Source organism: Melanostigma gelatinosum, assembly GCF_949748355.1.
Source record: "Melanostigma gelatinosum genome assembly, chromosome: 19".
NCBI lineage: Eukaryota > Metazoa > Chordata > Actinopteri > Perciformes > Zoarcidae > Melanostigma > Melanostigma gelatinosum.
Genome location: NC_136652.1, coordinates 10600909 through 10615633, shown reverse-complemented (window position 1 = coordinate 10615633; position 14725 = coordinate 10600909). Strand labels below are relative to the sequence as shown.

The 14725-nt window shown below is 41.7% G+C and overlaps 1 protein-coding gene across 6 annotated transcripts in view; it reads left to right on the top strand.

The window, feature by feature from the left end:
- The window catches only part of lama2 (laminin, alpha 2), a 156051-nt gene that overhangs the window by 70386 nt on the left and 70940 nt on the right, over positions 1 to 14725 (top strand). For all 6 annotated transcript variants that reach the window (XM_079290918.1, XM_079290917.1, XM_079290916.1 and 3 more), the window contains exons 19-21: positions 328 to 455; positions 4955 to 5041; positions 10969 to 11180. In XM_079290918.1, the coding sequence (XP_079147044.1) occupies positions 328 to 455; positions 4955 to 5041; positions 10969 to 11180 (427 nt within the window). The remainder of the gene's footprint in view (positions 1 to 327; positions 456 to 4954; positions 5042 to 10968; positions 11181 to 14725) is intronic.

Here is a 14725-nt window from a genome sequence, read left to right as displayed (position 1 = left end):
TTGTGGCTCATTATTCAGTTATACCTGTCTGTGTTTAGCATATTACACTAAAGATGATGTAAAGTTATCATTTTTGAGAGGTTTTTCGAAGTTTTTCAAGAAAACACCACTTTACTGACGAACCTGAAGAACATTTGAAGACCTACACATGTAATGGTTTCTTATATTCCTGCTTAAAGTTTGATTCAATGCACAATGGCGTGTTGAGATTTCCATCAATGTGGCAAAATGACACGGAGGTTAACTCTAAAAGTGACGTTTTTTTTTTTACCATCACTTTATTTATTTTCCTGATATAGATTACTTTAACCTGTGTATCTCTTCCAGGACTGCTCCCACCACACCACAGGCCCACACTGTGACTCCTGCCTACGTGGTTATTATGGCAACGCCACCCGAGGGTCACCGGCGGACTGTCAGCCCTGCGCCTGCCCACTCAATCTTCCAAGTAACAAGTAGGTTATGAAGACACTGGGGTTAATGGTGCCATGGGGGGCACGGTTTAATCAAACACTTCAATCTATCTCTGCTGACCCCTCAGCACTGTGGCCCCTATTCTCTCTTTTTGACCCGCCTCTTCGTCATGTTCTCGTCTCCTCTCTTGATACTCGGGCTACACGCTTTTGTCCCGAAAGGATATCGCCAGAAATCGAGGCTTCATCACTCTGGGCACGGATATAATTGTAATGACATGAATAGAAATATCATCTCCACAGGTCCAGTGGAAGCATCATCCCTGTGGGTAGAAATGTCGTCATTGTTGGCAGAATCAACACGACTGCAGCTAGAAAACGTAACACGGCAGAAGCTCAAGTCTCATGCAAGTAATTCAGGTGTTAAAATAAAAAACACCCGAGCTGTGCCTGCTTCACGGTCTCAAATCACGGTTGTTCAAGTACCAGCAGGTATCTGCTGAAAGCATGATACAAATGCTATCAGCCCACTTGAGAGGCATGTGTTCGGGTCCTGTGGTTCATGAAGCACGTAGACCCAGAAGAAAGAGCTTTTCTACTTCATTGCATCGTGGTCCACCTGTGCCAAGCAGAAGTCATCTCATTGCTGCAGCTTGTTGCTGTTATGTTTGGTGTCTGTCCCTTGCAGGCCCTGGGGAAGGTTATTGTTGACCCCGATCAACTTTAAACTTGGAAACAGTGACAAGACAGTCTCACAGCAAGGTCCAATTAGTAGCTGTTGTAATCTCGATTCCTCTACCCTCACTATGTGTGTAAGCTCAAAGTTATTATACAAGCTTAACACCCTACTAAAAATGTAACGGGTTAAATCAATAAACCCTTCAAGTCTTTCATGAAAGCACTTGTAAACACTTTGAAAACAGTATTGCACAACACATAGAGTTACAAATCATCAAATGAATGTCATGCCAGGGAGAAACAAAGCCAAAGAGCAACATTAAAGGAAAACTTTTGTAGTTTTTAACCTGGACTAAGTGACGAATGGAGAAAACTATTTTTTCAATTGGTCCAGAGTCAGAGTGCTGCAGCTGCATAATGGGCTGCAATTGATGCTTTGGTGCAATCTGTAGCATCAATGCTATTTCCACCTAAAGTGCTTGTTTTTTCCCACTGACAGGCTCAGATTGTTTTAATAAGTGTCTGACAAGATGAAGGATAAGGACGCCACAGAGGAATACAACATTTGTCTTTACCTTTCGCTTGATCCAGTCTGTCTGTTACTGTTATTAATGTGGATGAGGCCGAAAGACTGTCGTGCTCCGGCTAAAGACTGGGCCAATTTCAAAAGGTGTTGAACCCATTATAGACACAAACACAGGAAAATAGCATCTAGTTTGTAAAATACCAAAGTTACCCTTTAAATCTAGGAAGTATATTACAGCAATGAATCTCGCCAACGTACACAAGAAATCCAAAGTACAAAGAGTAGTACATAGCAGTTAGCCCAACAGTAATTCAACTGCTACTTGAGATGTTGCTTAGTTGGCAGTAAACTGACCGCAGCAAAACTGGACTAACACACCTACAGACAATGCTCCAACAATGGTATTATTATTTGTGTGGTCACAGATTTAACTAAATGGTGGATGTCAGAATACCTTGTTGGAAGTTTTTCTGATTGAAAGTTAATTTGATGTTGTCGTAAACAACATAATACATACTGGTTAAATTAGATATTTATCTCTCTTTCTGCTATCATACATCTGCATTATCTCCAAATGACCAGAGAGGGATGCTGCGTGTTTGGTGCACAGATATGTCACCAGCATGGGCACACACACACACACACACACACACACACACACACACACACACACACACACACACACACACACACACACACACACACACACACGCACACACACATACACAGGCAGCAGCAGCTGGGAATCTTCAGGCAGACATGACACGTCATGTCCAAAATTCTCAGAGCTAAAGAAAGATGCAACTCTCTCTGTCTCTCACCCCCCCCCCCCCTTCCCTATACCTCCCCCTAAACCCCCTGCAGTAATAATAGCTTGAAGGTGTGCCGTGCCTTCCAGCCCCTCAAATAGCCATCTCGTCCCTTATGTTCACTGTAGCCAATCGCTCAACTAGCCAGCCAGCCAGACTGCTCCAGTTAGCCGTAATGTTTAAAGTGGTGTCCGTGTTAGTTTGAGAATGTTGGCGATTTACAGCGAATCGTTAGAAATCAGTTTCGTGGTGGAGTGCTGTTCCTCTTTATTTACAGCAACGTTTTTTTTTTTGAATCGGTTCATTTGTCTGTCCATTCGATCTAAATCTACAGAACAGATTTCAGGGAAATGTATTTAAAGATCCATAAAAGCCTGAATCAGTTATGTCCACACAGATCTACTCTTTGATTTCGATTTTTAATAACTATGTTCACCACAGTTCTTACAAAACCACCTAGTCTCTCTTTCTTTCATTATTATTTTCTTCAATATTTCCAACAGGTAGCCAAATTCTTGTCGTCGTGATCTATTTTAAACCAAACACTTCAATGTACCACTGGTGACCCCACCGTCGTCTTTCACTCTGTGGCCCCCATATTCTCTCTCTTCGACCCGTCTCTTCATCATGTTCCCCTCTCCTCTCCTCTCCTCTCCTCTCCTCTCCTCTCCTGACACTCGGACTACATTTTCTCGTCTTTTTAAGAATATCACCACAAATCGAGGCTTCATCACTGTGGAAACGAATATAATTGTAACGGCATGAATATAAATATCATCACCACAGGTAGAGGCATCAGTATAAGTGGAGAAACATCATCCCTGTGGGTGGAAATGTCATCGCCGTTGGCAGGATCAACACAACTGTGGCTAGAAATGAACACAGTAGAAACTCAGGCCTCCCACAAGTAATGTGAGGTATTTAAAGCCTTTTGTCATGCTGTGGCTGCTTTATAGTCACAAATCACGGGTGTTCAAGTTGCATCAAGTTTCTCCTAAAAATTCAATTTAAAAAAGCAACAATTTCTCGAGGATGGAAGATACTGTCACATTTTACACATGAATTTGATCTCAATCGCGTGGATTCTTAGCAAACCGGTCAGAAATACACCGATATACACATTCAAAATAAAATGAACACACAGCAGTCCATTGGTTACACTTGATTACTTCTTAAAGGTCCCTTTAAACCATGTCAAGTATGGGCAAACCCACACAACTGTATCATCTTTTAAGTACAGATGACGCTGCAGCAACATACCAAGCATTCATTTTGTGGTTTTAGTCTTTGTCACTTGACATTTGCCGAATGAATCCTTGTAAAAAGCCTCAATTCTCCCAGGATTTCGATAATCTCCAAAAATTGTCTTATTATTATTTGTCTTTTGATGTAGATCTGGAGCAGATGTAGATTCAAAGATTCAAAGGAGTTCTATTGTTAGAGTAACTCATTTGGATGATTGTGCCGCCTTGGCAGAGGCTCTTTCCAAGTGATTTCCGGTTGTGTCTCAGTGTTGAATCAAGCCTTTTATGCTCATTTGATGTTTTGTAGGTTGGTCATTGAACTTATCTATAACAACCTTTGCAATACTGTTGATATCCCTGGTTATAAAAGGCTGTTTTAGGCAATGTTTAAATGTGCTTTATGGTGATATTTGGATGGTTAAACAGTGTGATTCAAAATTGCATGTACCATGATAGTAGATTCCATCCATTTGACCCTCTCCTAAAGTAGCATCATATCATTTAGAATACAAGTTAACAATGTTCTGTAAGGACTGTATATGAATGAAAGACATGTATAGTGCAGTTAAGAAGTAGTTTCTTTGCAGCAGCAATGATGTGATGTCTACACATGTTCTTCAGTCTCATCATTTCCTCCAAAACAACATCTAGAAAGGGCAGTACCACAGCACCTTGACTACAGCTGGTTTCATAAGACCTCCTGCTATAGGTACAATTATAACCCAAGACTTAAATGTTAATTTACAGTTGTTGTTGATGTTCACATGCACTGGCCAACTCAGTTTATTTGGAACACAGTGAGCCAGCTTGCAGTTAGCGAGCCAGCCAGTCAGTCAGCCAGTGAGTCAGTCTGGGACCTGGAACCCGAGCCAGCAGAACTATCTATAGTTTATGGAAGTGGGAGGGTGACAACACGAGGGTAAGAGACTATCGTTTTACTCTTTCCTGCTCTCTCTCTCTCTCTCTCTCTCTCTCAGTTCATTGAAGTTACAGTTCGTAGAGAGAAAGAGTGTTTTCGTTTTCAGGAGTGTGTGGAAGTACAGAGGCGTGGGTGTGCGAGAGAGACAATTAAGTGCGTGTGTGTGTGTCACAAAGTGTGAATGTGAAGGTTGTAAAGTGAAAGTAGGGACACGGTGTGTATGAGGACACAACAATGGCCTTAACTCGCCTCTATTCTCTCCTCTTCCTCCTCTTCCTCGTCCCTCTCTGCACACTGGGACAACGCTACCGATTACATCAACAACTTCAACAAAAACAACAACATCATCCCGGCAACTACGACAGTTTCAGCCCCACCTGCCACCGAGGTGAAGAAGGGGAGTTGCTGTGCGACCAGTGCCAGCCTGGATACACAGGACCACGATGTGACAGGTAACACACACACACACACACACACACACACACACTGAACATCAAAGGTTACACACTGATTAAAACACAATTATACTGAAACGTCATGCAGTTATGTTGAATTTACTGGCTACAAGCTTAATTTAAAAATGTCTAAAAGTTCATTATTCACTAAATACTTCAATGTTTATCAAAACCTGGAACTGCACGTCCTTAAGTCTTGTGAGTCCAGATCTGTTTTATCAGTCTACCAGTATTTAAATAACTTATGTTTCCTGCAGCATCAGAACAGAACTATCTTTTTTTACCTTTTTACAATTTAAAATGTGGACAGAAGCAATCATTTTGAATCATTCTTAAAAATAACTACCGGTACTTGGAAAATTCCCAAATGCCAGCAGAAACTGCTGCTTATTGACCATGTTTGAGTGCTCTATGCCTCGTTGTCCATCCAGCTTTCTGTCCACAGCACATTTATTGGCTAAGTGACATTCTTGTTCCATTGGCTGTGAGCTTCTTCACCAGCCCAGGACTAATGAGAAGTCTCTCTGGATGCTGGTCTTGTTAAAACTCGAGGCTGTGCTGCCATGTGGTGACGCGGATTGAGTAAATATAGTATTTTCACCACGCAGGCTTCACTGAAACACATTTGAACCAAAACTGCCCACAGCTGAATTATAAGTCAGTATTCAGTATGTTTATTATATATTATATTATGTATTCCATTTTGTTGTAATTACTGTGCAAAAATGTTGCAGTCAAGTTAAACCTTGTAGCTCTGTAGTGTTTTTTTTGAAATGTGCATGTGTGAGCTGAGGTGTGCGTGTGTGAGCGCAAACGGCTTGATACGCTTCGGTAATCTTTTCTTTGTGCTTTACTGCATAAATGAGTACGTGACCTCGTACAGTTCAAATGTTTCCGGGCGAAAGAGGAATGTTTTTTCTGCTTCTGCAGTCTTATACTGTATGAAGGTCCTCTGTGTTTGTCAGAAAGGTACCAAGTACAGTATATGTTCCACTGTCACAATCGCTAAGTCATAAGCTATTCATGAAAACACTAACATCTGACTCCATAGAATCAACTCTTTATGCTCCTTTTGCATTCGTGAGGGACATATTTCTCTCTTCAAAGGGTTGTCTTGATTCTCCTACGGTTGCCATTGAAGGCAGCATTAACAGCGTGCCGAGCACTGGATGATATTCCTTCTCCTATGACGTGTTCATCCTTGAATTTTCTCTGACTGAAGTTAGAATTTCTGTAGAATTGTGCATCGCCTCCTGTGCGAGGTGTCCGTTTTTCCTCGCTGAGCGTAGCAAATGGAAATGCTTTCATGAACTGGTTACAAGTTCAATTTCTATTTTATGGTATCTAAATTGACAATTATTATAGGCAATGATGATAGGATTAATCATTGTGCTTCAAACAGGTGTTCAGTTGCACATTATCCAGGCCTCTGTTGTGTGTTGGCAGTTAAAAAGAGAGCTGCTGGTGGACACGGGGCTCGCAGGGACCTCAGCTCGCTGCCATGCATAGTCCACATGCCTCGCCATGCTGTCCACAGCACAATCTCTCTGTCTGCCCTTTAGTCTTTTTATAAACATCATTTGCCAGTGGAAAACAAACTGACTCATTATGAGTCTATTTACCTTGTCTCTCACCCAAACCAGTACAATTTCACTGCTCTGACTTTCTTCCTGAAGTCCTCCCATGTCCATCCTTGAGTGAGAATGTGTGTTCTAATGGAACCGGATGGGATGAAGCCCCGATAATGATCAGACGGGATCGTCAGAGACACTTTTTCTTCATTAATGGTCGTGTTTGTTTTGTGGAGATTGTGTTCCAAATATGCGTGTGTGTGTGTGTGTGTGTGTGTGTGTGTGTACGTGCAGGTAAATATGTCTGCGTCTTTGAATATACAGAATGCGTCTGTGTATGTGCGTTCTTGTGGTGGTGCGTGTGTGCTGCTCAGATGCCGCATGCTGCCTCCAGCCAGTGAGAGAGGACGGCTGGTAAACAAAAAGGAGGAAGAAAAAGAGAGGCTTGCATTGACTCAGAGCATATAGGAGCCAACATAATGTGAAATAATATCTTATTAACAGTATAAAGAGGTGCTCAGCAGTTGGTTGTTTCTTCTTCTATTAGTCTAATTGATACCTGCTATGCACTAACTGCCATCGCACTTCATTATCTACAGTGCTGTTGTTGCTGTTAATGGTAATTAATTGTAATGTGCCAATTTGTCTGTATTATGGGCTTCAACAAAATAAGATGCTCCCTGCCCTCGATGCTAATAGACTACTCACTGCAAAGTAATTCTGCTTTTCAATTTCCTGTCCATAAACAGCCCTTTAGAATTTACAAGTAAGTCCGCTGAAACATTTTGAGTTGTGAGCAGTTTTTTAGTGATATCAAGGGTTTGCCAGTATATCCAGATGTAATTGGCCTTTAGAGGCATTTCAGATTTTACACGTTTGTGTTTCGTGACTCACATGAGGCACTCCATTCATCAATCTTTCATCTAGAAGAGACCAGTAAGCATTGGGGATGGTTGTGATTGTTTTTAATGTTATGATGTGTGGTCATATTAACGTCACCAACCTTTAAAATGACATGGCGGGCGGGAGGGGGGTTTAGCCAATTGTAGCTTGTATTTATTCAATTCACACATTAAAGACATTAGTGGTCATTGCAGGCACATCTGGCCGAGATCTGTACTCTACGGCACCTTTCTAGTTCTGTTAAAGAAGGTTTCAGTTACAATCTGGAAGATCTCAGGTCTTCGGTGATCACATGGCGATAAGCGGTAATTGCAGGTGTGTTTTTGATCTCACATGCCAGAGATCTACACAGTGTCAGGAATTTCAGCTGATGTCACCACAGACACTCTGTTCGTAATACTGCAAATTGCATTGCTTTCATCAATGGGTCATAAGCTTAATCAGCATTGTGTGTTACCTCGTTCGGCATTAGTTCGTGACTTTACAGACGTTATTTATGACTTTAAGGACTTCAATATAGAGATAATGGGAAAGACAGAAATGAGAAATGGCGGTTTTATGAGTAAAGTGCTGATACTTCCACAGCTCCGCGAACTGACTCAATGCAGCAAGTCACGATTGTACTTTGAATGTATTGAGATTCAAACCTGCATGAGGGAAGTGCTTTGGCAGCCTCAAGTGGCAGCAGTGTTGACGATTGGAAATTGTAAAAGTTATTCACAGAAACAAAAACAAGACATTATTTGATCTCATTTCCCTGCTGTAATGCACATACATTTAAAAGTAAATTGCAAAATAACATCAAGATGTTTATTTATATGAAAGTCCCATTTTACAGTCTAAAAATGACTTGCCCCAATTTCTGCTTTCAAGAGGAAATATACAGTAGCACTCAGAGAGAGCAAGTCAATCTTAAAATGCTTTGAAAGTTGTGAAAAAAAACACAATGTACGAGGGAGGAGCAGAGCCTGTCTTCCCCTGGCACCAACTCCCCATTAATAACCCTAAAAATAACAGAAGACATCTTTTAGGATCCCAGCCCCTCTCCTCCCCCTGTACCTCTACCAGTTGTGCTCACCGTCTGTTTCCTGTACACTCTGAAGACTTTCACCAGGTGTCTGACCACCCCCCAATATATCTCCTTCAAACATTCGAGACCCTCAACTAAAAATACCTTCACTTCCTCTTCAAGCCTAAGTGACTCCACGCACACACACACACACACACACACACACACACACACACACACACACACACAGAGTATAGAATAGAATAGAAACATGAAATAGTGAATGAATCTTGTAAATATAACTAAATACAAACACACACTTCTCACTCCTATCATGAAGTGAGATTGCTGCCAGTATGATGCTCCACTTGTCTAGAAGAATGTGCTTGTAGCGCCACACACACGAATGTAGATGCACACACTTCAGCACCATGCACACACACACACACACACACACACACACACACACACACACACACACACACACACACACACACACACACACACACACACACACACACACACACAGAGAAGCTAATAAAGCAGTTCTATTGAGTACCAGTGAGGGTCAGTGGTAATAATGGCTGGCTGCTCTTGACTCTCTCTCTCTCTCTCCTTTCTTTCCCTCCACTCTAAATTCAATTCTCTTTTCAATGTGAAGACCTTTCCCTCTCTCCCTCCTCTCCTCTATTCGCTCTCTCTCGCCTCTTTCATCTCAATTCCCCTTTTAGCCTGTAGAGTTTTATTTCAGCTTGGTCCTGTTTTATTTGGTTTCAGTGGCTCTTGACACGGCGCAGCACTTTCAGGTTAATGTCATTCGCAGCATCCAGACTTCCTCTTATTATTAATCAAACAAAAGAGGCTGAAAAGCAGAAATGAAAATCCACATCATGTTTGCCTTTCCCTGACAACACAAATGATCTACATTTCTCGAGGTAAAAAAGTAGCGTATGAACAAATAAGAATAAGACATGTATATCATTGCATCATATTAGCACGAGTAGTATTTCAGTGTACATTGCATTCAAATTGTTCAGGAAATATTCTTTCTGGGAAAAACCTGGACATGCTCAAATAAACCGTTTTGGAACTAACTGCCTGAAGACGTTAAATATCTATCTCTTTTAAAAGCTTATTTTTCTAAACTTTCACTTCATATTTGTTGATGTTTGGTTTGGCTCTGTTGCCCTGCGGCTCCCTGCGTGTATATCTTTGAGTTAATGTCTGTCTGTGTGTGTGATGCGAGTGCGTGTTTAATATGAATTATACAACAGCCTTGAGCGGAGCAGTCTCACTGGTCAAAGACACACCCGTGACAATGCTGATGATTCCCGTGGACTCCGCTAGATGAGCTTTATTGCTTGTTTATTTTGTGATTGGATATTGGTTGCCAGCTCTTGTGGCATGAGGCCGGCTGTAATTAGTGATCTGGTATTTGGGGATCATTGTGTTCTTGTCATACAAGCCGACAGAGGTAAACAATATTGTGATAATATTTACCTGCTGGAATCTGAGAGTTGTTAGACACAAAAGAAAGAAGACAAAGTGAGCCGTTGCGGATTTTCTTGCAGACCTGAGAGCTGAAAAGTATTTTCAAGTATTTTTTGCTTCATGAAAGCAGAGCAAAACTGTATTTTCAGTAGATATTACGGAACTACCCACTCTTTCAAGAAAACCCCAAAAATGTATTCTGAGGACGGGAATAAAAGGATCTTCTTGCTACGACTTGAAAGCACACCAGATGGGATGGTGATGAAATGTTGAGGGGCTTTAAAGGCACTACGTGATTTTAGGCTCTTTCAGGTCATACTGATAGCACGAGTTTTTGTTTGTAGAAAAAGGAGAAACTTGGAGGAAGTTGTGTGCAGTAACAGTCTAAGCCCAGTCATTCTTAATGTGGCAGATTTGTGTCTTTTTGTCTATGTTCAGACTGCAAGCCTTAGTGGATTTTTTCACATTATTCTTTTTTTAATTTGGCCAATATCAGATTCTAGTGTGAACTGGTCACGGTCCTGTAGCCCCAAATACAAACACCTCACTGTCCCTCAACTGACTACCTCCATTGAAAAGATCAGATTCCATGTGATTTGTGCTGTTCTCACTGTCATGGGGAAAAAAAACCTGATCTGAGTCACATATGCACAAAAAAAATCTTATTTTGGCCACTTGCCTGGAGTGTGAACGTATGACACTACTACTTCAACAAAGTCAGAAACCAGAAAACCCTGCATAGACCTTTATATAGCATGCAGCTGTCTGTCTCGATATGCTTCTGCAATTTGTGATGCCAAATAAAAAAAAACAAGAACCATCAAAATATTCCAAATGTCCTCTTTTTATTCACAGTTGAGCACGTTCCAGGCAGCAGATCACGTTTACAGTACATCCAAATGTGCAGCAGCATCATCACTCTGTGTCTGTGTCTCTCCGCTGCCCCCTAGATGTTCCAACGGGTACTACGGCCAGCCCGCCGTGCCGGGGGGATCCTGCCAGCCCTGTGATTGCAATGGCAACCTGGACCTCTCCACGCCGCGCAGCTGTGATCCAATCACGGGCCAGTGTCTGCGCTGTCGTCAAGGCTACGGCAGCACATCTTGTGACAGTTGCGCTGACGGTTACTATGGAGATGCCATCATCGCAAAAAACTGCCAGTGTGAGTAAAGTGACCAGCGACGAGCATCATGTCGCACATCATGTCAGTGGCTTTGATATGTTTGCTGTAGAGTTTGAGTCACTGTGGACAGTTAGTTCGTCCCGAAAGGTAAAATGTAAACGTGAGTAATAAAACACTTGAGTTGGTGTTGATATGAGTATAGTGCATTTAAGATGTATTGTTAAAGTGCCACTATGTAGCGGCTGGTAAAAGAAACAGCACATTCATTCTTTTAACACATTCAAAGTGGGCCTCATAAGCAATAGAGCACGCTCACACTCAATTCAATATAAACTAAAATATACGTATTTTTCAGGATATTAGGTTTTGGTATCACTGTCATGATGTTATTTAAGGTGATTGTAGGAAACATCAGACATTGTACAGTATCAACTTCCTAGCCGTAAAGCCCATATTTGTAAGATAGTATGTGTATTGAATAACTTTGGCAACTCGTAAAGACACTGAACGCCACTACCTTCCATCCCCACAGGCCAACGCCGGCACACTGAGAATGAATTGGGTAAAACTAACATATTGTTTGACTTGTCTTGAGATATTTAATGAAGAAGTGATGCTATAATCAGATTAAAAAACAATCCTAATCGAACTTTAGGAGGGAAAAGCCAAAATGCAGTCTCAGCAGGGGCGTTAAACTGAACAGTTGTATTTCCTCTATGAAACTCAATTTTAGCTAAATGATACCTTTTAATCCTTTTACTAAAACACTGAGTAGATACACCATCTGGAGTGTGTGAAGTGTGTGTGTCTGTATGTGTGTGTGTGTGTGTGTGTGTGTGTGTGTGTGTGAGACTGCATCGGCAAGCAGCTGTGCCAGTAGGAGGTGTGATGTCGGAGCGGCCCACTGACTGCCAGCTGTGTTTAAGAGTGAGAATTAAAAAAAACTATACCTGTAAAATAAAAGACGGACTGAACAAGAGAGGAGGAGAGAGAGATGGCAGCGAATACAGACGTACAGATGGCTCTTGTTTATTGAAGATCTTCATTTAAACCTGCGCTGTTGACGAAAAACAGTGGCACAGGCAGCGAGACAGGCAGGAAGACATAGATTAACAGAGAGACGCCTCACTAAGAGACAGACGGGCAAGGCCGATATCAGACATGCACAGAAGCAGGTCGACAGCCTGACGGGGGGTATTAATGTGTATTTGTTAGTTCATTGTTCTGGAGTTGTTTCCCCTCTCCAGCCAGCTAAATGGTTATTGATTAATCAGCCTGATCTATTGCTCTCCTACAGTGCCGATCGGCTGCTCGTGTCTTGGAGTTGGAGGGGTTGTTATCGATCGCGTACGAATGACCACCAGGAATTATTAAAACACAACTCTCTCGCTCTGTCTCTCCTTCCGTTTGCCTCGCTCTCCCCATCGCTCCCGGCCTTAATGAATTGTATTGAGTGGAGCAGGAGAGTTCATGCCGAGTCCATTTGTGCATTCTTAGACTGTAAAAATCCTTTACTTTTTCTCTTGATGTCAGAGTTCCCATCTGCTGGGCATTTGTGCTGCAGCCATTTTGTGTTGCTGTGTAATGGTTCAGTTTAATTCAGTCGGGGGTTTGAAAATGGTTTGATTTTACAGGGAAACTCGACCACAAAGCAGTTTGTTTGAGAAAATGATCTCCTCTGACCGTTTCTCACATGGGGGGGGAAAGTCGCCTTCAAGTTGCTTTAAAGATGTGTGAATTTCACACATTTGTTTAATCCCTGGTACAAAGTAGATATGTTGTAATTCAATAATGTAATTATGCTTTCTGTGTGTCTGACTGAATGTTTCGTGCAGTAGATCAATAAACTCTAAGGGGAACTTTGAGAAACCTCACAACTCTAACTTCACCTCTTTTATTAGACTGATACAGTCGGCCCCAAAAATGTGTGGCACAATTGAAAGCCTGGACAAAAGAGAAGAGTCTGAACCAACAAAATTCACGAGAAATCACAAAGCAAGGCAGCTTTTAATGAGTCCGAAACAATTACAGCCTCTTTTTTTAATCACTGTGTGAGTGTCATTTATGGTACATATTCATCTTTTTATGAACACACTGTATACTTTACATACATACTTTATGATCTTAGATGAATCGTTCGACTTTTCTTGTCATTCCTGACATTTAACAGAAAGTTCAGTGCGAGGAAACACATATTTCATGAAAACAACGTCCATTTTTCCAAATGTAAATTCCTTCCTAATGCATGCAGAGAGAGCTGAAAACCTTCTACATGTCCTACATCGGGGCAGATGGGATTTTTTAACATACAGTACCTCAGTATTTTACATGGTCTGATTTAATGACAAAAAAAACAAGAAAACCCAACCTGAAGGAATTGACTGTTTGTTAAAGGAATACTTTACCCACAAAATGGCCATTTCTATATTAATCGCTCACCCTGTATTACCTTGAACTCTTGACTTTGTTTTCCCGCATGTCTCCACAGTGAATAAAGAATGAAAAACTGAGAAAAGTCTTGATGAATTCAAGTAAATGGGGGCCAAGTTATCTGTGTCACCCCGTTAAAATCAAATAACAGCATTCGTTTGCAATCTCTCACACAACGTCTCATCTCATGCTTTTAACAGACGTTTCCCTCTTCTATGTTGATTTGTAGTTATTACTCAATTTGCTGACTACCAAATAGACTATGTAGTACCTGGACTTCTCACCAACACAAGTTGTGGATTGTTTGGTAACAGAACATAACGTATTTCAAGTTGCCACAAATGATTACCTTCGCCATCAAGGCCAGCACTGAAAATATACACAAAAAAACACAGAACAAAAAGCAACATTTCATCCCACAACAAGGCTTGCATTGTAACGACTGACAGAACGGAGTCCAGATGGTCCCCGAAGGGTGAAGCTAGGGGGCTGAGAGACTGTGTGTGAATGTGTGTGAGAAACAGAGACGGACGTAAATTTGCATGTTTTCTTGTATGTTTGATCAGTGTGATGTGTTTGATGTGTGTTGGTACGTCTGCATGTGTGTGGTAGAGTAGGTGCGGGGGGCGGGGCATGCATGCCTCTCCGCATTCGTGTGTGAAGCAGAACTCCATGTATGTGTTACGGTATGTGTGTTTCTGCATATTTGTGTGTGATCGTGTGTGTGTGGACATCTGTTGTACCCCCCCCCCCTCTCTCTCTCTCTCTCTCTCTCGCTCACTTTCCCATCCCACACTCAGGTCTGTCCTTCTGTCTCTTTTACATCTAACAGTAGAGGCAGGAGGTGAAAGCAGGCGACTACGCACGTGTCTATGCGATGTGATGTGTGCTACTCATTTCCTGTATGTGTTTTTCCTTTTTTCTTTTGCGTATACAGTATGTGTGCTTCTGACAGCCCATCCACCAGATTGGTGCTGTGATGTTCCAGCTTCTAATTGTATATCTAAGGGTCTGATTGGCGTGTGTGGGAGTGTCTTTTTTTTATCACCCCTTCCCGTAGGATTTAAACAACTTTAATAAAGTTGCAGTATCTCAGAAAGAGAGCGAGAGAGAGAGAAAGAGATTTGAAAGGTCATATGTGGGAATAAGTATTG